The 23,218-nt window shown below is 39.0% G+C and overlaps 1 protein-coding gene across 6 annotated transcripts in view; it reads right to left on the bottom strand.

Moving 5' to 3' along the window:
• ERC2 (ELKS/RAB6-interacting/CAST family member 2) overlaps positions 1 to 23,218 on the bottom strand; it is a 1,001,125-nt gene that overhangs the window by 811,936 nt on the left and 165,971 nt on the right. For 5 of the 6 annotated variants that reach the window (XM_025272988.3, XM_025272991.3, XM_025272992.3 and 2 more), the window contains exon 3: positions 1,382 to 1,798. In XM_025272988.3, the coding sequence (XP_025128773.1) occupies positions 1,382 to 1,798 (417 nt within the window). Of the gene's footprint in view, positions 1 to 1,381; positions 1,799 to 2,435; positions 2,460 to 23,218 lie in introns of all 6 variants that reach the window. The other variant, XM_044934212.2, reaches the window with a different exon arrangement.

Raw genomic sequence — 23,218 nt, 5'->3', positions numbered from 1 at the left:
CCTTTGTCATTCTATCGTTCATGATCAAGTCACTAGGTTCAGCCTAAACTCACAGGGAGGAGATTACATAAAGATATGAATTCCAATAGGTATGGATATAGGGGCTATCTTAGAAGTCTTCCCACCACATTCACACTCTTGGAATATGAATGGGAAGACCAGGCCCAACAAAACATATCTTTAAGTATCTAATGTGAAGCCAAGCAACCTGATTTCCCAAACATGTAGACAGGGTCTCATGAGAACAAAACCAAGGAGAGTAAGCATGGAGGATATTAAATCCAAAGACACAAAAGTCTACTCAAATGTTGTAAGCAAATACAATCTAATATCAGAGAAAACCACTGGGAGCAGCTGCAATACCAAGTCCCAACATGAAAGCCATGCTTTCTGAGCAATCAAACAAATGACTCACTGGAAGGACTACTCATCCAAAAAGGTACATAATGCCAAGAAATCTAGTTTGGTCTGAAGACAAACGTCTTTGAATTTTTATTTATGGCTGCAGAATATTTTGAAAATATACTTAATGCCATTTCACTGCTTCCTGTTTTCTGTGAGATCTGTGTCTGTCACAGCATTTTATTTTGCCTACATGGTACTTTTGAGATTCACATCCACCACAGTAGCAAGGAACTGCTATAAAAATGTCAAACCTTGGAGGTCACCCACATTCTTTCTAAGATCTGTCCAACTGCATATTCTCAGATATCTGAGCATCCCAATATTCAATGGTAGTGGCAAGCCAGTGAGGCTGCCTCTGAGAAACTTCAAATGATTTAATTCACCAAGTGCAAAATGCACACTCAGAAAACCAGGAACACTCTGTCCTACATGAATGTAAATGTAGGCAAAGATTATCTAAACGTTCAAAATTGGTCTGCACATTTTTCCATTGTTTCCAGAAATATCCTTAGGCTTTAATTTCTAACAATCCCACACCAAATTTAGCTATGAAGCATTTAAGTTCATTGTTTTGCTAATCACCTATTCATTTTGCTCCTTTAAAAAGAGGATATTTAATAAATATCTAAAACTTAAACAGTACTGTATTTAAAAGACCCTGAAACAATGGCCATCTGTAGGAAAGCAACTGTAAACGACCTTAGAGTTGATGTGTGCTGCACACACTTGGATCCTGAATACGTGTTGAATAATAATGGAACACACGTGTGGTGGGCAGAGGAGAAAAAAAAAAAAGACTAATGCCAAATTCCAGTTTAAAGGTGATAAGTAGACAGGAAGGTTATAAAACAGATGACAAGGGGAATTTTGTCAAGGCTATAGATAATGTCCAACCTGTGATAATAATTTGGTAACATATTTAACATATTTTAACTTGTAAAATATGACTTTAGAGAAATAAACTGAATGTCCTTACCTCTCTAAGATGTATGTTTTCCTTCTCTTTCTGGTCTAAAATCACTTCCAAGTGGCTTACTTGAGACTCAGCCTCTGCCATCCGACGTGTCCGTTCATTGTCATCCTCAAGACTTTTGGACGGCAAACCTTTACTCTGCAACATCTCAAGAAGCTTTTTAATTGACTCGTCTCGGGCATTGAGGGTCTGTTTCTGCGTTTCAATTCTCAGCTCCATTTCCTCCAAGGTCTTCCTCAACAGGAACAGCTCCTTAGCCTGCCTGTCATGCTCAGCTTGGAGCCGCCGGAAGTTCTCCTCCGTCAGTTCAATGGTGAAGTGCTCTGCTCCTCGGTTGCCACTCTCTTGCTGCAGGAGGTGGTTGAGGTCTCTCTGGGTTCGCAGCTCATCTTGAAGGGCCTGGATTGTCAACTGAAGGTGCTATGATGAGAAAGGCGGAGCAAGAGAGGAGAAAGAAGGGGGGAAAAAAGTCAATGAACATGCCAAATGCTATTTGCTGCTATCACACTATGAAGATGGAATGTTAATCATGAGGTCCAGAGGGGCCAGCTGTTAGGTTCTCCAAGGTGACTTCAGAAGCAAGGGACAGCACATGGAGAAGGGGAGTTAATTCAATGATGCTTTCTGAATGTCTTAAGAGAAAGGTACACATACACAGAAACGGTGTATTAGTGTCAGTAACAAGGTAAATTACACATCTACAGAGTTTTAATTTAGGAGTGGAAAGGTTAGAGGGAAACTTTCACAAGCACACCTTCTTTACACCCACAATGCTCCAGACTCAGTATTCCTTGTTTCCTAAGGTTTCTTTATTCTACTATCCATCACTTTCTGTGGTAAGTGTATGTCCATTTACAAATAAAAATGATTGCATCCACTACAAGTAGACATAAACAAGGACTTTATTTTTACAAATAAAGCTGTGAACAGGTTTAGTAAACAGGATTACTGCATCTGCAAGCAAAAGGGGACAAATACAGACAGACAGACACACTCAAACACACAAGGAGGTGAGGCTGTGCAGAGCAAACAAACGAGCGGCAAAGAGTGGACAAACCTTGGTTCTTCTGGCATCCAGTAACTGAACAGCATGAGAAACGAAAGAAAAATGAAGCAAAAATCAACACAAAGAAAAGTCCAGGGCAAGCAAAGGATATTTAACAGAAAGAACTTAATCAACATAAAGTACCTTCACAGAGAAGAAAAAAAGAAAATCAGTTTCTTATTAAGACCCATAAGCTACATAGAATTTATAGCACTGATGATTGATAAACATGATTTTAAAAAAGGAAAAAATGAGGCTTATTCCACCTCTAATTTTCCTAAATCTCACTGACCCAGGAACCCAGTATCTTGGTTTCTATTACCAGAGAGGAAAGCACAACACTCCAGAGCTACCCACGTATCATCCCATGTCACCATTTTAACCAAAATCAGAGTGGAAGTGCCAGAGAAACAAAACTGCATGAAGACAGGTGGTGAATTCAGCAACACTTTCCCAAGAGGGGCAACCTTAGACTGATCAGACCAGGCAGCCATAAGCTGAAGGCATTTTTGTCCTAGGAAGTAACCCAGGGACTTCCAAAACACAGTCACTCATCCACTCACCAAACGCATTCTCCTGATACAGACCAGACACAATGCTAAACACGTAAATCAATATGAATGCAAGGCATAGGTCCTGCCTACAGGGAATTCACAGTACTGTAAGGCAGGGATAATAAAATAACATGACTAAGTTACATAAATACTGGAGGAGTCCACATTGGGAAATCCTTCTGCATTCCCATAGCTGATATCCAGAGAGGTTGAGATTTTTCTGAGTGGGGCCTGTACCCAGAAACTAGCACCAAGCGATGCATTTATCAAACTCTTTATTGGTATCCAGGTCAACTTTTCACTTGGAAACATCCAATGAGAGATTCCTGCCTACTGTCTCATTTGTATGTCACAGCAGCTCCCAAGGTAGCAAATGCAGAGTAAGCAACTGGTATGTATTTAATGACAGTGATTATAAATTTTTTAAAATATAACTCACCCCTGTAAAGTAAAATTACATTTCAGTGCTTTTTAGTACAGTTACAAAGTTGTACAACCATAAACAAATAAATTTTAGAACATTTTCATCATCCCCAAAAGAAATTCTATACCCTTTAGAAGTCCCTCCACATCTAACTCCCTATCCTCAGGCCCTGCTGCTGCTGCCGCTGCTGCTGCTAAGTCGCTTCAGTCGTGTCCGACTCTGTGCGACCCCATAGACAGCAGCCCACCACGCTCCCCTGTCCCTGGCATTCTCCAGGCAAGAACACTGGAGTGGGTTGCCATTTCCTTCTCCGTTGCATGAAAGTGAAAAGTGAAAGTGAAGTCGCTCAGTCACGACCGACCCCATGGAATGCAGCCCACCAGGCTCCTCCATCCATGGGATTTTCCAGGCAAGAGTACTGGAGTAGCTTGCCATTGCCTTCCCCATCCTCAGGCCCTAGCAACCACCAATACTTTCTGCCTCTATGGATGTGCCTATTCTGGGCATTCCACACCAGTGGGATCATCCTGTTTTCAGGGTTCATCCATGTTGTAGCATATATCATGTTACATTTGATAGATGAACATTATTCCAACATAGGGACATACTACATGGTATTTATCCATTCAACAGTCAATTTATACACAAATATTCCTAGCACTATTATTCATAGTAGCCAAAAAGTGGAAAACAACCTAAATATCAGTCAATTGATGAATGAGTATATAAAATGTGGTATATGCATAAAATGGAGTATTATTTAGTCGTATAAAGTATAAAGTACTGGTGGACACTGCAACATGGATGAATCTTAAAAACAATATGCCACATAAAAGAAGCCAGTTATAAAATAACACGTCACATGATTACACTGACAGGAAATATCCATAATAAGCAAATCCATCGACAGAAAACAAATTGGTGATTGTCAGGCGAGATTGTGGGGGAGATGAAGGATGTCTATTAAAGTAGCATGTCTTCTTGGGGGGTGATGAAAATCAGCCCTTGAAAGATGTTTGTTTTTGAAGGGTGTTTCTTTTAGGGGTGATGAAAATGTTCTGGAATTAGCTGTTTGGTTGAACAACTTTGTGAATATACTAAAAACCAATGAATTTTACATGTTAGATGGATGAACTGCATGGTACATAAATCATATCTCAATAAAGCTGTCATAAAAAACGTGAAGTGGGACTACAAGGTAATGTGACCTTCCTCCACCAGCCCACCAGCCCTAAACCACACCAAAACAAAGCACACAGGAGTATCGCCAGTGTTCGGCCCATTGATGTGGCTGCTGCCAAGCCCCTGGAGAGTATGCAACTGCCTTCAAGCCATTTAAACATTCCTGACAAGGGCAAATCTTTGTCCTCTTAAAGTGGGTTGGATTTCTGGAATGACCAAAGTTTACTTGGAGACAAATACAATGAATCACGATGATCATACCAGAAATTACCTTTTCTGAGAGTGACCAAAATAAGGCTAGTTTTCTTATGTAGTTCATAAACTAGTCAGAAGGGAATTTCAAAAATGCCAAAATGCTTTGGGCAAAGACAGCAGCACTGGAAGACAACCCTGTTAAGGCTGCTGCCCCTTTGGATGGGCAAGTTGTCTAGTGCCCAGATCCTTTGCTTCCAAACCTGCAAAATGGGACTAATCACAATGCTTACCTCAGAGTTCCTGTGAAGAATAACTAAGGTAATGCATCAAGTGCCAGGCTTGAGAATGAAGGGAGAAAGGAAGTGTAGTAGACAAGAGAAGTAGCAAATAAGAATAAGAAGGAGAGAGGAATGAAGGGGGGGAAATCAATCCATTTATCCATTCAATATGCATTTACCCAGTGTCTTCCTCATGCCCGTGAAATATCCAAAAAAGAAAAAGAGAGAAAACAAAGAAAAAGAAGTGGTCCTTGCTCCCAATCCATGTGGACACATAAACTAATAGCAGCAATATGACCGAAGTCACAGCCAGGTGGCTAGAAATGCAGGGAGGGTGTAACCCAGGCTAGAGAAATGTAAGAAAACACAAGAGCTACCCACACTAAGAGGTACCACTGAGCTATGTCTTGAAGAATAAATGAGAGCCAATCCTGGGAAGAATGAAGGAAAGAGCGGAGAAAGTATAAAAGCCCAGAGGCAAAGACAGACTAGACCTATTAAGGAACAGTAATGGCAAAAATCTTTATAGCCCTTCCATAGTCCAGGTACCATTCTAAGCATTTTTCATCTTCACAAACACCCAGTGAGACAGGGCATTTAATGAACGACAACATGAGACACAAAGTGGTTAAGTAGCCTGCACTAAGCTACCCAGCTAGGTAAGTGCCACAGTCAGGTGTTCATCCACCTGGAAGTCTGACCCCAACATCTCGCATGAACCAGTATACTACCTCAACTCTAAACTGGTATAGATACTTCTCCAGGGGGTCTTCCCAACCCAGGGATTGAACCCAGGTCTCCTACATTGCAGGCAGATTCTTTATCATCTGAGCTATCGGGGAAGCCCAAATACACTTCAGGATGGCTGAAAAAAGAAAAGGGAGCAGGGGCAGGAGTGGTGAGAGCAGACAAGGCAGGCAATTATGACTGCTATAACAATTCTCAAAATAAAACGTAGCCACTCTAACCAAGCAATTCCTCACTCTGAGGTTGTCCCAATGGATATCTCTAGGTTGTACATTAAGAAAATTTACTCTCCAGGTAATCATTTTATTAGTCACTGAATGACTTCAGCATTGACCAAACACAATCTGATAATCTATAATTCAGTGTTTAAAAATGTCTCAAATCTATTTTTCATTTAGTTTTTATTCTTTTTTAAAAGTTTATTTTTTAATAGGTGGAAAATTGCTTTACAAGTTTGTGTTGGTTTCTGCTGTACAACGATAATCAATCATAATTACATATATATATATATATATATATATATATATATATATAGGCTAGGGTATGCTGCTGTGACAAAAGCACAAAAACCCACACTCTGAAAGATGAATCCATCTGACATCCTGATGGCATGGAATCAGAATTCTTAGAGCTCACAGAGGCCTTAAAGATTAGCTTGTTAACTTCATCTTACAAATGAGAAAATCAGATCCACACAGGTTAAATGACAGGCCCAAGAGCACACAAACATACTGCAAAAGCCAGAATCTTGGTTTCTGGGATCCTGGACTCCAACCTCTAACAACCCTAAGAGTAGACCAAAAGGAGGTGGTTCTCCAGTTTGACAACTTAGAAAATAGCAGTGGTGTCTCTTATAGGGAGGATGAGAGACGACCTAAATCATTTGACTTCTACATCATCCGGTCCTATCCAATAGTTAAACAGCACCAGACACTCCAAGGATAACTTACTGAGACCTCATTTCTAAGATCTTACAATTAGTAATGACTACTATGAAGCAATTAGAGATGAGGTGTTAGTCAGTCAGTCCTGCCCAACTCTGCAACCCCATGGACTGTCCATGGAATTCTCCAGGCAATAATACTGGAGTGGGTTGCCATCCTCTTCTCCAGGGGATCTTCCTGACCCAAGGATCGAACCCTGGTCTCCTCCACTGAAGACAAGTTCAGTTTAAAAAAAAAAAAAAAAGCTTTCCAAAAGATCAAATACATGAATACAAGTGAAAACTCTAGCAAAGCCAAAGCACTTTTTCAAAGGTGCTTTGATACAACACTTTTCTGTTGTTGTTCAGTTGCTCAGCAGTGTCTGACTCTTTGTGACTCCATGGACTCTAGCCTGCCAGGCTCTTGTGTCCAAGGAATTTTCCAGGCAAGAACACTGGAATGGGTTGCCATTTTTTTCCCCCAGGGATCTTCCTGGACCAAGGATTGAATTCATGTCTCCTGCATTGGCAGACAGATTCTTGACCACTGAGGCACCAGGGAAGCTCTAAGGGTTAAAAATTTTAAAAAAAAAGCACAGTTTTCAATCTCCCCTCTTATATAATTACTCTATTCTTTCACATTGAATCATCTCCCACTTCTCAATCATGAAAGCACATTTAAATCTCACTGGATCAATAATCAAAGGCATGCATTTCAGTTTGTAACCTACATCAGGGAACTATAAACCAGCAACTCGTTAGGATGTGTCCAGGAGCCATCTCTTTGGAATTTATCAGTCATCACTGTGGTGTCAACTCCACAAAGCCTCAACCACTCTTCCTGCTGCTTCTATTTGACTGCATATTAGGAGAGAGAAGCCCTTCCAATATCCACCTGCGTGGGAATGGGACATTGCCAGGTGATCCAACCTCATTCCTGGGTGCCAATCAAATTTCTATCAACTTGGCACTTATAACACAAGTATAATAGGTGGCAAAATAGCTAATTCTCTTCAAGCACAGAAGTGAGTCTATGATTGGATGAGTATTCAGAAAGCTTTTTACTCCCCATCCTGATTGTGGGATCATCCTCCAGTTGTCCTCAAAGAATCAAAGCTAAGAAGGCAAACTCCCTTATCCACAGCTGACCACTGAGGACATCAAAGAAAGTAAAGCAGCTGTGACAACAGACATCCAGGCTTCTCTCTGCAGTCACTCTGCTAGGAGTCCAAACAGAATGCATCATACTTACCCTGATACCTGGCCTTTAACCCAATTCTTTTCAACCTTTTCTCCCCACACTTAATTACATACTTTGAACTCTATCCTGGATAGTAAAGGCTAACCCCTTTACTGACTCACTGGAAAAGACTGAAGGTGGGAGGAGAAGGGGACAACACAGGATGAGATGGATGGATGGCATCACCAACTCAATGGACATGAGTTTGAACAAGCTTCAGGAGTTGGTGATGGACAGGGAAGCCTGGTGGGCTACAGTCCATGGGGTCACAAAGAGTCGGACACAACTGAGCAACTGAACTGAAAGGCTAACCCCAAATCCAGTACACAGAAGGAAAAAAGCTTAAAATCATTGGTCTGGCCATTAAACACAGGTAAATGGAATGGGAACCAAAGAGATGAGCTTGTGCACTTGATTTCAACTCACAGACAATAGAGTAGGTCATAAGGATTTCTGCTTCTGGTATTATGGCACGCTTATTTTCTGATACAACCTCCTAGTACTCAACAGTCAGATAAAAGCAAAATATATCTTTCAAAGCATCACTGTGCTCACAAAAAGGCAAGGGAAATTGCCAAGAAGAAGAGAGATTTAAAGAGAGATAAAGAGAGCTCCTCAAGGGCAGGTTCTGGGCCAAATCTGTATCATAACCCCAACTCTAGCATATAATAGGTACCCAACACATAGTGAGTAAAATATGGAAAGAAGATGAGAGGACCAAAAAGGAAATTGTTCACCCAACAGTCAGCACAGGAGAACAATGTGAGGGAGAATAGTTTCCATTTTTCTTTGGTTTGCTGTAGTTAGGCTGGGAATGGGGTGGGTGGGGGCAGGAAGGGGAGGTAGTGGTGGTCGGAGAAGTAGGAAGAATATTCTTGACCTCCAGATTACTCTGTCCTGTTCTCTCTCCAAAAACTCAAAATTCCTCACGTCGACCAGCTCACTTGTCTGACAATACTGCTCCAAAGCTGCCAGAACTATGTCCACTTCACAAGAGAATAAATTGAGCTGGTTTAAAGGATTTTATTGCAATCACATCATTAGCAAACATGGGCCAGAGTCTAAAATTGAGGTTTCCTCCAGCTAATTCGAAAGTCTCCCCTGCTCTAAAAATACTATAGAACTTCATCTTACACAATTCTTACAGGCTCACTTAATTTTGAAAAAAGGAAAACAATGAAAAATAAGAAACTAAGCCATACTTGAGTTTATATGGAAAAGGGGAGAAAATATACTTTGCTTTAGCCAATGTTTAGGAGAGTGACTTCCAATAGCTACTGGAGTCAGAATCTAATCCAGATTTCAGAATGTCTAAAACACAAAAAAGGTAAATAGAATGAAAGCATAATTATATATGTGTGATGTGCATGGAACACACAATTATTTAAGTAGGGCCTAGCCAGATGTTTAGAATCTACTGTGTCTTATCCCCAAACATGGAAAATATGAGTTCCTGGCAGATTTGAAAAAATTTGTGACCTTAAGCTCTTTTCCACACTATGGGGAAAAAGCAAAAAATGATAAAGTTTTGGACTATAAAGCAGTTTAGAGTTTCACTGCTATGAAAACTGTCTCTGAGCTTTATAAAAATATGAATTGGCTTATATCCAAAAGTCTTGAATTTTTTTTTTAATAAATCCTTACTCCTTCTCAAGAAAGGGCTTAACATAACTCTTTCAAAGAAAACAGAATCTCTTTGCAGACAACTTGGCCTGCTCTACTTATCCTGTGACTTTATTTTCCTATTTATCATTTTCCAGTTTGTCTCTAATCATATAATAAGGGCAGGTTCTCTGATCCCTTTTTCCATAATCCTGTGTGCAGGATGTGCAGTACTCCTTGTAGCTGCAAACCTTCCACAGGCTGTGTCATGTGTGTGAAAAGACAAACAGCAGGCATTGGCTGAAAACATGTGGCCCAGTGTGCTGTGGAAGAGATGCCCTATTGAAAAGAGTATAAAAAATTAATATTTAGACATATGATCTCGGCGTTCTCCTTTAGGGTAGAAGAGGCACATAGCTAATAGAGAATACTCATAGGTGACTTTTTTAAGCACCAAAGTACCAGTATCCTGGGATTCTCACACAGATGCATTGTCAGTGATAACTGCAGAACCCACTCTGGTTGATAACATGTGACATTTTGCCAAGATTGATAATATTAAGAACAGTATACATGGGAAAGCCCTCTTGGCAGTTGCTTTTGTAAGCAAGAAGTAGTTCTGGTTTTCATTACAGGCCAATACTACTAGGTGGCACAATACTGGAATATTGTACTGATCTGAGAGCTAGGATTTAAGTTCTAATTCCAGCTTTCCTACTTATCAATTACATGATTGGAGAAAATCACCAGACTTTCCTGGGCTTCCAAGAGCAGTGGTGATGAGCTGGGTTTTGAATTCTACAGCTACCCATGACAGCCTATGTTACCTTGGACAAGTTACTTAAGTATTGTGAGCAAATGATTCATCCATAAACAAGAAATAATCATCATAACTAACTTACAGAATTCATACAAAGACAATAAGAAATGTTCATCAAGTGAACAAGTTCCCACAAAGCATGAAGCACAGGGCCTGGCACATAATGAGGGCTCAATAAACGTTCCTTGTTTTCATTGCTGTGGAGACTGTGGTGGTGGCTAGAGGCCCAGAATTGAAATGTCTCTCCTTCCCCCTCTCATTTGGACAGGGAAAAGAAATGAATAAACATAAATGTTTGACCATTGAATACATGTAACAGTGAGAAACAAAATGTTAACTGCTATGGCATTTTTTAAATAAGGGAAAACAGGAAACAGTTGTTTTAAGACCAATTCAAAGATGGAGAAAAGTGATTTCCCATCAACTTGTCTATAAAAAAACTCTGCAAAGGGGCTTTAGGAAATAACTAACTGTTTCTATTTTGAAGGTCAGGGTTCGTTCCCTGTTACCCAGTAATATACAAGCAACTAAAGGAAAGTGGCACCCCTGACACTGACACTGTTCAACTTGTTACAGGTAAAAAAAAAAAAAAAAAACACAGAAGTATAAGACATAGGTATTTTTTTAATGTGTTTAGAGAAGTAATCCCAAATATGTAATCATAAAAATGATGGTTAAAATTGGAACGTTTCCAATTATTAATAGCCACTGCCACATGCAGTTACGGAATAGTTATTTCATTTTAATTGCTTAGCAAATCTTTACTGTAAATGGCATTTTAAAATCTTTACTGCAATTTCCTTCCCTGTCACCTCCCTTTCACTTCCCAACATGTCCATTTAACAATACTGCTTACCATCTAAGTATTTTTAATACAAGTAAGATAACTTAGATTAATATCAATGTAAAAAGTTGGGTGGCAGGCCTTGAACTACTTATTTTTCCCCACTCTAACCAACATGTTTGCTCAAACTCTAGCCCTTGCTATTCAAGTTTTCATAAGGAATTCAGTTCAGTTCAATCATTCAGTCATGCTTGACTCTTTGCAACCCCATGGACTGCAGCACACCAGGCTTCCCTGTCCATCAAAAACTCCTGGAGCTTACTCAAACTCATGTCCATAGAATCAGTGACGCCATCCAACCATCTCATCCTCTGTCATCCCCTTCTGCTCCCGCCTTCAATCTTTCCCATCATCAGATCTTTTCAAATGAGTCAGTTCTTCACATCAGATGGCCAAAGTATTGGAGTTTCAGCTTCAGCATCAGTCCTTCCAATGAACACCCAGGACTGATCTCCTTTAGGATAGACTGGTTGGATCTCCTTGCAGTCCAAGGGAATCTCAAGAGTCTTCTCCAACACCACAGTTCAAAACCATCAATTCTTCAGTGCTCAGCTTTCTATAGTCCAACTCTCACATCCATACATGACTATTACCATAGCCTTGACTAAACGGACCTTTGTTGGCAAAGTAATGTCTCTGCTTTTTAATATGCTGTCTAGGTCGGTCATAACTTTGCTTCCAAGGAGTAAGCGTCTTTTAATTTCATGGCTGCAATCACCATCTGCAGTGATTTTGGACCCCAAAAACATAAAGCCAGCCACCGTTTCCACATCTATTTGCTACGAAGTGATAGGACCGGATGCCATGATCTTAGTTTTCTGAATGTTGAGCTTTAAGCCACCTTTTCACTCTCCTCTTTCACTTTCATCAGGAGGCTCTTTAGTTCTTCTTCACTTTCTGCCATAAGGGTGGTGTCATCTGCATATCTGAGGTTATTGATATTTCTCCTGGAAATCTTGATTCCAGCTTGTGCTTCTTCCAGCCCAGCGTTTCTCATGATGTACTCTGCATATAAGTTAAATAAACAGGGTGACAATATACAGCCTTGACGTACTCCTTTCCCAATTTGGAACCAGTCTGTTGTTCCATGTCCAGTTCTAACTGTTGCTTCTTGACCTGCAAACAGATTTCTCAGGAGGCAGGCCAGGTGGTCTGGTATTCCCATTTATTTCAGAATTTTCCACAGTTTATTGTGATCCGCACAGTCAAAGGCTTTGGCATAGTCAATAAAGCAGAAGCAGATGTTTTTCTGGAACTCTCTTCCTTTTTCAATGATCCAACGGATGTTGGCAATTTGATCTCTGGTTCCTCTGCCTTTTCTAAATCCAGCTTGAACATCTGGAAATTCACAGTTCATGTACTGTTGAAGCCTGGCTTGGAAAATTTTGAGCATTACTTTGCTAGCATGTGAGATGAGTGCAACTGTGCGGTAATTTGAACATTCTTTGGCATTGCCTTTCTTTGGGATTGGAATGAAAATTGACCTTTTCCAGTCCTGTGGCCACTGCTGAGTTTTACAAAATGACTGGCATGTTGAGTGCAGCACTTTCACAGCATCATCTTTGAGGATTTGAAATAGCTCAACTGGAATTCCATCACCTCCACTAGCTTTGTGTGTAGTGATGCTTCCTAAGGCCCACTTGACTTTGCATCTCAGGATGTCTGGCTCTAGGTGAGTGCTCACACCATCATGGTTATCTGGGTCATGAAGATCTTTTTTGCATAGTTCTTCTGTGTATTCTTGCCATCTCTTCTTAATATCTCCTGCTTCTGTCAGGTCCATACCATTTCTGTCCTTTATTGAGCCCATGTTTACATTAAATGTTCCCATGGTATCTCTAATTTTCTTGAAGAGATCTCTAGTCTTTCCCATTCTGTTGTTTTCCTCTATTTCTTTGCATTGATCACTGAGGAAGGCTTTCTTATCTCTTTTGCTATTTTTGGAGAATAGCATGAGGAGAGATTCTTCCTAAGTACTCTCCTGCTTCTCTCTGCTTCTCGAGTTACTGCCTATGAAGAGGCAAAGGGAGCTGACCTCCATGCTGCTCAGAATGTGACCACTGGACCAGCAGCAACAGCATCTCCTGAAATCATGTAAGAAAGGTGGAATCTCAGGTCTCACTCAGACCTGCAGAATCACAATCTGCATTTTAACAAGACTACCAAGTAATTTGTAGGTGCATAAAGCCTTGAGAGGCACTTTTCTGGACTTGAAAAAAAAAAGCTTTAGCACTATTAAAAATAATTATATGGTAATTGAAAGGTGAGGAAGGAAAATATCATGAAAATAGTACTGTAATATAGTGTTCAGGAGCACTCTGAAAAGTCAGTTCGTGTGATTAATAAAATCTGAGTAAACTATGAGTAGTGTCCCTTAATACAATACTAGATGAAACAGGCAAACAGGGTTATTCATTCCTTCAACTGTAATTGAACTATGTGCTGACAGGCATATACACTAACCTTCCTTTCCAAGTCAAAAAAAGAAATCCTGGGACTTCCCTGGTGGTCCAGTGGCTAAGATTCTACACTCTCAATGCAGGGGGCCTGGGTTCAATCCCTGATCAGGGAACTAGATTTCTCATGCCAGAACTAAAACCCAATACAGCCCAACAAATAAATTTTGTAAATTAAAAAAAAAAAGAAATTCTCCCAGGCTAAATATAAATAAACAAACATATATTTTATTGTAATATTGTATAATATATTATGACTTAAATATAAGTAATATATATTTTAAAACAAAATAGATTACTATATTATAAATATTATACATTATATAATATTATCATATACACTGTTTATTTTTAAGTGATACATAATATCCGAATTTTAATTCTGTACTATTATGTCTGTTATTGCTGTTTGAAAGACAATCTGGCGCTTCCCTGGTGGCTCAGTTGTAAAGAATCTGCCTGCCAATGCAGGAGACACAGGTTCGATCCCTGGTCCCAGAAGAACCCACGTGCTTTGGAGCAACTAAGCTCACGTACCACAGCTACTGAGCCTGTGCTCTAGAGTCCAGGAGCCACAAGTGCTGAACCCACATGTCGGACTATTGAACCTCAGTGCCCTAGAACAAGTGCTGCCGTTAGGAGAAGCTACTCCAATGAGAAGCCCGTGCACTGCAAATGCAGAGTAGCCCCAGTCGCCAACCTAGAGAAAAGCCTACATAGCAGGAAAGACCCAGCAGAGCCATAAATAAATAAATAAGACAAACTGAGGCAACCTTTAAAGACTCATCTAAACTGCCAAGTATTAGACTTTACATCCAACTATTTTATTCACTTAAACTTTTAACTAGCATATCCATATGCATGTCTGTGCTCTTTGTGGAATTTTAAGTGACTGGGAAAACCATGAGAAATCTGAGATGACTTCTTTTACAAACTATATCTTGAACAGTATACACAGAAAATGTGAATATACTGGGTCATAAGTAGCCTAATCACTAAACTCTCCAAGTTTTTTCATTTTCTCAATGAACTAGAATCAAAGACCTACATCTTCATTTGTTTCTCTGGTGTAAAGGTAAGATTACTACTGTATCCACACAATGCTTATGATCTTTAATATTATATATACATATATATTTTTATATTACATATTATATGTATATACATAGAGAGAATGTACATATCACATACATAAAAGTATAGCCAATACACTATAGGAACGTAAAATGAATAGATGAGAAGAAAGTAGAAAAAAACACATCAAAATGATCACTGCTGGGGGAAAAGGGAATAAAAAATGACTATAAAGAGTATGGGATTTTGGGGGGAGTTAATGAAAATGTTTTAAATGAATATAGTAAAAACAACAATCAAATTGAATATATTTAAAGGGTAAATTTTTTGTTACATGAGATATCTCAAAGCTGTTAAAAATGATGTGATGTGGGAGCATTATGGATACCTTCTGCAAATATTTTTCCCAAGAATAATTTTTGAATGCCTTCTGCTAAAGACTGCATGTTTAGATCCCCCTAAAATTCTTATGTTGAAACCTAATCTCTAATGTGATGGTACTTACAGGTGATAAGTTCAGGACCTGATAAGATCCTCAGAGTAGAAACCTCATGAATGGGAATGATGTCCTTACAAAAGAGGTCCCAGAGAGCTTCTTCGTCCCTTCTACCATGTGAGGACACAATGAGAAAACAGCTGCCTATGAACTAGAGAGCAGGCCTTCCCCTTGATCCTGGACTTCCTAAATTCTAGAACTGTAAGAAACAAATGTTTGCTGTTTATAAGCCACCCGAGGTACAGTATTTTACTTTTAGCAACATGAATGGACTAAGACACTTGTCATGTGCTCATCACTGCTAGGTTAGTTAACAGTCTTTGAGTTCCAAGCAACAGAAATTGATCTGGCTTTACCTTAAGCTAAAGAAAGGAATGTATGAGAAAGCTATCAGGCTATCTCCCTGAATCAAAACAGCAACTGTGAAAACAAAACCAAGGGGAAAAGTAAGCAGGAATCTCTGCAAGAAGATGTGACTTGGTTCAACAACTCTGCTCCAAACTGTAAATATTCACTCAACAGAAGACAAAATGATCCTGGAATGGGTCACGGGTCTACCATGAATCAATCAGTTGTGGCAGGTGACCCTGCCCATCAGGAGCTACTCAAAAGAAAAACCTTGTTTAAAGGTGGGCAGAGAACCCAAGAAGAATCTATTACAATTGCTGTTATAAGTAAACATTTTAAAAAGAAGCAAAATATGAATAACATAAGAGTGCTAAACAGCATTATGTACAAGACTTTGTTGATCTTCACGGTACAAACATAACCACGCCAATTCAAGCTTTTGATATGCAATAACAGACATGAATTAAGAGATCAGCTAACTTGGAGAAGTACAGACTTCCAGAAGGAAATAGAGTCAGAAATTAATTTGACAGTCGAAGTCCTAGATACTTGATTAAGAACACTACTCCCAGTTAAGAACCCCATCTTTGAGGTCTAACAGTTTTGGGTCCTTCTCCAGCTTTGGAACTCACAGCTGTGGGGTCAATCTGATCACTCGTTAGCTATAGGGTCCCACATCCTTTGGTGGGCTGTGTGACACTAACAGGTTACTTCTGTTCTCTAAATTTTACTTTCCAGCTCTTTTAAAAGCTAATAGGGACATCCCTGATGATCCAGTGGCTAAAACCCTGAGCTCCCAGAGCAGGGAGCCCAGGTTTAATTCCTGTTCAGGGAATTAGATCCTGCATGCTGCAGTTAAGATCCGGCATAGTCAAATAAATAAGTACTTTAAAAAAAAAAAGTGGTAATAATACAAACATGTCACAAAACCATGATGAAATACACAGATAATGCATATCAGATACTTAGCAAGTCCCACTCCAGTCAGCAGGAAGCCATCATTTTTTAAAGCTGCTATTATTATTAATATACAAAACCAAAAGGCAATGGAAAAGAACAATAGTAAAGTGGCAGGGTCGCAGAGGGAGTGTGAAATTATGTTTGTCATGTACAAATAAAAACCTTTAACCCAGAAGAAATTTATGGCTTGGCCACTTCAAATAATAATCTTTCAATATCAAATAAAATACTCTGAAAGAACAGTCATAGATTTTTCTACAAGCTGGTATAACATTTTTAAAACACAACAAATATCTAACAACAGAATACAGAATGTTGGTGATGAAAGGGATTAGAATAATCATTTTTGCTCCATTTTATAGGAGGATAAACTGAGGCTCAAAAAGCCGGACCACTCCTCACCCAAAGTCATAGCAGAGACGTCAGCACTAGTAGCTATAAAGCCCAGGTATGAAACTCACAGCAGAATGTTTTGTCCTGGTCTGTACCTTCCAGTCCCCTGCCACCGGTTTTATTTGGTCACCTACCTATAGAAGGATCCTGTTACCACATAATTAGTGTCAGGACATGTGCAACAGCTGCCACGAGCCAGATTTCCACACTGGAGTCAAACATCTTTGGCAGGCACATCCCTTCCACCACATACCACCGATGGTATAGCTGCCGTAACCACACTCCATTCCCCAATGGCTCCAGGACTTCAGGAGTTGGAACAGATGATTAAGTCCAACCATGATGAAGTAACTCATCTCTCTGAAAGGACTTCTTAAAGAATATCTTTTAGAGAATTTTAAAAGGTTTAGCATTCTTCCACCTGAGAACTTCAGGGCTTTGAAAAGGGTTTACAGGAATTTCCCCCCAAAAAATGTGAGCTACAAGTCAAGAGTAAAGGGGTCACTTAGGAACCTGGAAAATATAATGGTAAGTCACAGGAGATCCATGTTATCATGGGAAAGCCAAAGAAAAAACAGATATAAGGAATGGTTCTCTTACAGATACCATCACTGGAAGAATATGCTACATGGCTGAGAAATAATACCCCTCAATAGCAATCATGAATAATATCAATTTGAGGTTATTTTATCTGGATAATTTTATACATATTATTAATAATGAAAGTTTTCCTTAGCAGAGACTCAGAAACCCATGTAAGCATTCATAAGCATATGGATACATTTCATATGTTTTAAGAGTCTTTCTCAAATCTTTAAACCAGTTAAAGTGAATAGAACTTTCTCCAAAAGGATAGTAAAAATTATTTTTAAACAAGGACTTGCAAAGTACTTTTTTCATCCTTGGATATTTATTTTGTTTTACAATTCATTTGAGACCTTTAAAGTCAGGAAGGGAGAAAAAATGGCTTTCAAATTTGAGTCTGGAACAGAGCTAACCCATCAAGTCCAACAGGGATATAAAGAAAGTATCTTAACAGTGCAGAAACTGCTGGTGCCCGGAACAAAAGCATTATTGAATGGAAGAAGAATTTAAATTGAAGCAAGTCCTAATGTAAAACCTTAGTAACTCCAAGTCCTACTGCCATTTTTTTTCCTAATAAGATAAACTATTAGTTCTGGGTTACATAAATTTCAACATACCAGAGCCCTTAGCAAGTGACATGGAAGCCTATGGCTCTCCTGAATCCATACATTTGTACATTATTTAAGATGCACGATTGTCCTCACCATTATGAGTCCTTAGCTGTGGAGTAGGAAAAGGTTGGTGTACAAAACCAGTGAAGATGGGGGCCTAAAAAAAAATGAGTGGAAATTTTTTGCTGTGTCTTTAAAGGTTTTATTTCTTTACTTTAAAAATCCAAAGGGAAATAAGAGTGGAAAGAATTGCAGGCTTTATGGTTTTAGAAAGGAGGAAAAAAATAAACACAGGATGACTTTACAGTTTACAGTGTCTGCGAAGAGCCTCCTCATTTATTCCTTTAAGTAAGCTTTTAAGTCATCTTTTAAATGGTAAAGAAAATTCTGTTATTAGAGGAGTTACTGAAATCCAGTGTGGATTTCAGTTAAGTGCCTGAGTCTTGGACTCAAACAAGAACTGGCTCTACCACTGTTTATGTCTATACTATTTAATCTCTGGCAAATAGTTTGCCCTCAGCTTCTTCCACTGTAAAATGAGGATGATACACTTGCAGTTGTGAATAGATTTAATATTTATGTTTATATGTAAATTTGTATTTACACATTTATGTATATGGATACACATATAGCTAAGTACAATATTCAATACACACCCTCTCTTCATGTTGCAATTAGTACTACTAGTGAAAACCACCATTTTGCTAGAAAATATCTTTAAAGGTTATTTAGCAATCCGCTCAATAAATTCTAGGCAGGATAACATTAACTTGCTTCCTCAGAAAGAAGTCTATTTCTTTTTGAAAGAAGCCTTTTTTGTATTAAGAATGTTAACACAATCTTCCATCAAATTCACTATCTGTTCTTCCTTCATTTGAGTCCAGTTGGGAAGGCAATGGCACCCCACTCCAGTACTCTTGCCTGGAAAATCCCATGGACGGAGGAGCCTGGTAGGCTGCAGTCCGTGGGGTTGCTAAGAGCCGGACACGACTGAGCGACTTCACTTTCACTTTTCACGTTTACGCATTGGAGAAGGAAATGGCAACCCACTCTAGTGTTCTTGCCTGGAGAATGCCAGGGACGGGGGAGCCTGGTGGGCTGCACAGAGTCGGACACGACTGAAGCGACACAGCAGCAGCAGGAGAGTTAAAGAGTACAAGCTGGTCATTAATTTCTGCCACAAACACTTTCAGGCAACATTCACTCAACTCACTTTTACCTAGCATTTGTTCAGTGTGATAAGCTCTATGCTAAGGCACTAAGGATACAAGGACAGATAAAGAATGAGATGTTGTCCTTGGCCTTAAGAAGCTCCTAGTCAGAAGGAAGTGACAAATGTGGAGACCAATAATCAAGACAGAAAGGGATAAGGGAACATAAGGGAGTGTGTGCAAATTGCTGAGGCAACACAGTGAAGGGAGGTGTCAACGTGGTCTGAGCACAAAAAACTCCACAGATGTGAACTTTGAGTGGGGCCTAAGAACAAAGGAGAATTTCCCAGAGACAAAAAGGGAAGCTATTCCAGGCAGGGTAAAGAATATGAGAAAAGTCTAGAAGTGTGGAAACACCATGGCATATCAGTGTTTCCAGCAGCAAATACAACAGCAAAAGTGGCAGGAAGTAGTTACAAAAGTGGCAATGATTATCATACAGGACTCAAATGTCATAAAAAAGGATGTGAACTTCAAAAACAGTGGTATAAATCAAGTGTTTAATACTGCATATTACAAACTGTGGACTTATGAGTGCATTCTCAGAGGTCTGTGAGTTTCATAAAAATTTGAAATTTCTTTAATTTTAATGATAAAAATAAAATTTTCTAAAATTAAGGTATAACTTTGCTTTGTACTGACAATTTATATTTTATTCATTCAAAAAAAAAAAAATACCTACTGAACATCTACTATGTGCCAGACACATAATACGAGGCATGAGAGATATAACAATGAATGAAAGAGACAAAGTACCTGAGTTCAAAGAACTTAGACAATCCAAAAGGGGAGACAATCAGTAAACAAATTAAAGTATAGCACATCAGGAAACAGTGCTTCAGAGATAAACAAAACATGGAAATGGTAAGAGGGTATCGATTCATGCAGGATAGACAGGTAGTCCTACTTTCTCACAAACCTGACATTTGAACAAAGATATTTGAAAGATAGCTTCAGAAAATAAGATTTCATTTCCCCACAGTTGTCACAAACATTCTTAAGGGTCTACAAGAATGCTTCCTATTTTTACCTTAAAAGAGGTTCATATACCAAAGTTTGGGGGAAACATAGGGACGCGTATTTTAGAAGTAGAAGACAGCTATAAAGGAAGGAAGATTAGAGGCAGAGAAACCAGTAAGGAAGGTACTGGAATAATTTAAGCAAAAAGGATAGTGAGGGAGTAGCAGATAACCTATACAATTTCTAGGAATATGGCAGGACAGGTAACTATAAACACCAGAAAATGCTAGAGAAAATACAAAATGAAAAGATAATACAAAAATACCACTTTGCATGCATAGATGAACATGCGTGTAAGTAAAAGAAATCCTCAGAAGCCAAAAACAAAAAGGAAAACAGTGAAAGGAGCTAAGAGTTCATCTGTCAAGGGCTCAAGGCAGAAGCAGAGGGAGTTAGCTTGGGTTAACAGCCTTGGAAGTATGCCAGGATAATAGGCTCTGAACAAGCTAAAGCTGAGACCCCCTCCATAAAACTGGATCCATGAAACAGTCGACAATACCATAGAAAAATGATAGCCTGAACTCTGTACTCAAGTAAAAGAAGTTTTTCCAAGGGTCTACCTTCATGTGATTAGGGGATTCATTTTACAAAGCCTAAAGATCTGGGAACACCCAAAATGGAGAAATAAAATTAAACACAAAAATGATCCTAAGGTGATACCTGCAAAAATAATCGGTATGAAGGTATGGTCTCTCAACCCATCTCATGCAGAACCTCAAAGATCAAATGATATTCAAAGAAAGAATGACTAAAAAATTCTAAAACTAATTCAAGATCGAGGGAAGCAAAATGTATCCAGGCAAGGTAAGTAAAATTAAACTCACACCCAAGCACAGCAAAGCAAAACTACAGAACAAACATAAAGAGAACCTATTTGCTACCGATACAAAAGAACAATGCAAGATGAAAATAAACTTCAAGGAAGTAACACTATCATTTTAATAACAAAATAGAAACTGCTAAGACAAAACTTTCAACCTTAGAATTTTACTCTCAGGTAATAAGGGGACGACAGAGGATGAGATGGCGGATGGCATCACGGACTCGATGGACGTGAGTTTGAGTAAACTCCGGGAGTTGGTGATGGACAGGGAGGCCTGGCGTGCTGCGATTCATGGGGTCACAAAGAGTCGGACACACCTGAGCGACTGAACTGGACTGAACTAATCTGCCATTTAAGAATGAAGAAGAAATAAAGGTATCTTGAGACAGTAACAATTTACCACTAACATAAGCCACCTGAAATATCAGTGTGTTATACTAGCTCATAAGAGCCAAATTCTTAGGACTCTTGAGAGTCAGTTGACAACATGTTGACTACATGAAATCAGCCATGGTGGGAGTATTTACACCTTGCAAAACAGCAAACAGTAAAAATCAGGGCTTTTTGCCCCCAGGGAACCAGCTGTTAAACATTAACCTGCACACCACTAATGTCAAGGAACTTCTAGAATATGTACTTCAAGAAAAAAGAAAAATCTAGAAGGAAGAATTGATACAAATGAAGGGCATGTGATCAAATAAATATGGTAAAAGTTGTAATTCTAAGCACTGATAATATAAAACAATAATAATGATAACTAATTTGGAAGGAATCAGGAGTTTATCAACTGGATGATGAACTTATGCTATCGTAACAATTCTAAAACCTCTATGGCTTAAGACAATAGATGTTTATGTCTGACTCATGCTACATATCCTTCAAGGGCAGGAGGACTGGGCCCATTGTAGCCCTCCCAAGGTCCTCATCTCAAAACATTCTTTAACAATTGCTATAGGTTATGTGGTGAATTACACACTAGCTCTTGAAGCTTTCTGTTTCTCAAGCAAGTCATATGGCCATGCCTAATTTCAAAGGGGACAGGAAAAAACAAAAGTACAATATGCCCAGGGGGATATATGAAGAAAAACCATGTAAGACTGGAAGTAAATAACTGGTATTAAAATGTTCCAAATTCTTCATGGATTTTTTTTGAGAAAACTAAAATGGACAGGTTAACTTTAGACTTTAATTCAAGTGTACATGTTAAAAATCAAATGTAATAGTTAAAAGAACAGAAAGTAGAATTATAACTTCCAAATTTGCAGAAAAGGAGGATAAAGAAAATGTAAACAATCAAAAAATGAGGAAATAGACCTATAAATCCAAATATGTCAGTAATTACAATGAAGGTAAATAGAACAAACTTACCACCTAAAAGGATAAAAATCATCTTTTAGCATTTTTTAATGCTGTTATATCTATTTACAAGAAATATAACTAAAACTTAGGTCAGTGAATTCCAAGCCAAGGCTTCAAGACACCTTGCCACTTCTACTTTCATCCTCTTGAGACTTCTGTTTCCAGTCAAGAAGGAGTTACAAAGGCACAATAATCTTCTTGCAAAACTAATTGCAACTAAAACAACTAATAAACTAGACAACATATAAAACAGAAGTTTCAAGAACAGGGACCCCTAAGAGATGGGAATCAAATGAGGTGAACACTATAATTGCCCTAGCCTATCACCTGAAGGTAAGATCCAGACTATAGCACAAAGAGGAGAATCCTAGGCAAAGACCTAGTCTCCCTAATTCGGGAGGTATTTGGAAAGATCAAGGCAACTAGAGTTCACAGAGCAGTGAGGTGCAGAGGGTCCCCCTTCAGTATTCCAGTATTAACCATCACATGGGTATAAAGAAACTGCCCGAGGCCAGGAAAAGAACCACTCAAAAGTGTAGAGGAAACCATACTTGGAGCTCAGACTTTTGCCCTCTTCATATGAAGAAGCCCTCTTTGAAACTATAAGACCATGAAAAGAAGACCCAGCCAAAAGCCAGCACCAACAACCAG

This window comes from Bubalus bubalis, chromosome 21, assembly GCF_019923935.1.
Source record: "Bubalus bubalis isolate 160015118507 breed Murrah chromosome 21, NDDB_SH_1, whole genome shotgun sequence".
NCBI classification, from domain to species: Eukaryota; Metazoa; Chordata; class Mammalia; order Artiodactyla; family Bovidae; genus Bubalus; species Bubalus bubalis.
Note: the sequence above shows the minus strand (reverse complement) of the source record. Positions and strands in the feature narration are given on the sequence as shown.